Raw genomic sequence first — 1,320 nt, forward strand, 5'->3', positions numbered from 1 at the left:
CCCTCCTGGGCAACGGCCTCATCCTCAGCGCCGTAGCCTGCGACCAGCACCTGCACACCCCCAGAGACTTCTTCCTGCTGCACCTCTCCCTCACAGACCTGGGCTGCATCTGCACCACTGTGCCCAAAGCCATGCACAACTCCCTCTGGGCCACCACAACCATCTCCTACACAGCATGTGCTGCACAGGCCTTTTTCTTTGTTTTTTTGATTGGAACAGAGTTTTCCCTCCTGACCATCATGTGCTACGACCGCTACGTTGCCATCTGCAAACCCCTGCACTACGGGACCCTCCTGGGCAGCAGAGCTTGTGCCCACATGGCAGCAGCTGCCTGGGCCTCTGGGTTTCTCAATGCTCTGCTGCACACAGCCAATACTTTTTCCCTGCCCCTGTGCCAGGGCAATGCCCTGGGCCAGTTCTTCTGTGAAATCCCTCACATCCTAAAGCTCTCCTGCTCACACTCAGGCTACCTCAGGGAAATTGGGCTCCTTGTGGTTACTGCCTGTTTAATGTTAGGTTGTTTCATTTTCATAGTTTTCTCCTATGTGCAGATCTTCAGGGCTGTGCTGAGGATCCCTTCTGAGCAGGGACAGCACAAAGCCTTTTCCACGTGCCTCCCTCACCTGGTTGTGGTCTCCCTGTGTATCAGCACTGGAACATTTGCCTACCTGAAGCCCCCCTCCATCTCCTCCCCATCTCTGGATCTTGCACTGTCAGTTTTGTACTCGGTGGTTCCTCCAGCACTGAACCCCCTCATCTACAGCCTGAGGAACCAGGAGGTCAGGGATGCCATAAGGAAAATGATGACTGGATGCTTTTCAGGAGGAATAAAGTGACTGTTTTCTGGTGTGTAGCATTCAGAAGGGGACTCCTTAGTTGCTCAGCCTTCCTGCTCAGGTTTTCTGCAGTGATCTTCAGGTTCTTCCTGCAATAAATGCCTGTGCAATTAAATATTATTATGCATCTGCCCCCTAATTTTGTGTCCATTGAATTGGACCCAGAGATGTAAAAACGTTGAATTGTGCTCTCTGAGTATTTAAACAAAATAAAGGACCCTGCAGTGCCTTCTTTGTCCAAGACCCTTCTTCTCAGCTGTTCCTAAAGGACAGCACACTGCAGGGCAGGGGGGATTTGCAAAGGGCAAGGGCACAAGAATCCCAGCACAGCAGCACTGCCAGGGAGCAGCAGAGCTTGGGCTTTGCAGAGCTGCTCTTTCCACTTCCACACTGGCCTTGTGAGCCCCTTTCTGGCTGCAAGGCCTGAGTGCTCTCTGAGCACAGTCCTGGGGGTGGGAGCCCTTTGAGCACAGGCAGGGACAGG

General features: G+C 53.0%; 1 protein-coding gene across 1 annotated transcript; it reads left to right on the top strand.

Moving 5' to 3' along the window:
* Positions 1-2: 2 nt before the first annotated feature.
* Positions 3-836, top strand: LOC114073682 (olfactory receptor 14J1-like; the record flags this gene model as incomplete). Its single annotated transcript, XM_027911402.1, has 1 exon — positions 3-836. A coding segment is annotated over one exon (834 nt), but the record flags the coding sequence as incomplete, so codon positions are not given.
* Between the last annotated feature and the right edge of the window lie 484 nt (positions 837-1,320).

Source organism: Empidonax traillii, unplaced genomic scaffold (genome assembly GCF_003031625.1).
Source record: "Empidonax traillii isolate 1590-97213 ecotype Southwest subspecies unplaced genomic scaffold, ASM303162v1 scaffold12617:size9139, whole genome shotgun sequence".
NCBI classification, from domain to species: Eukaryota; Metazoa; Chordata; class Aves; order Passeriformes; family Tyrannidae; genus Empidonax; species Empidonax traillii.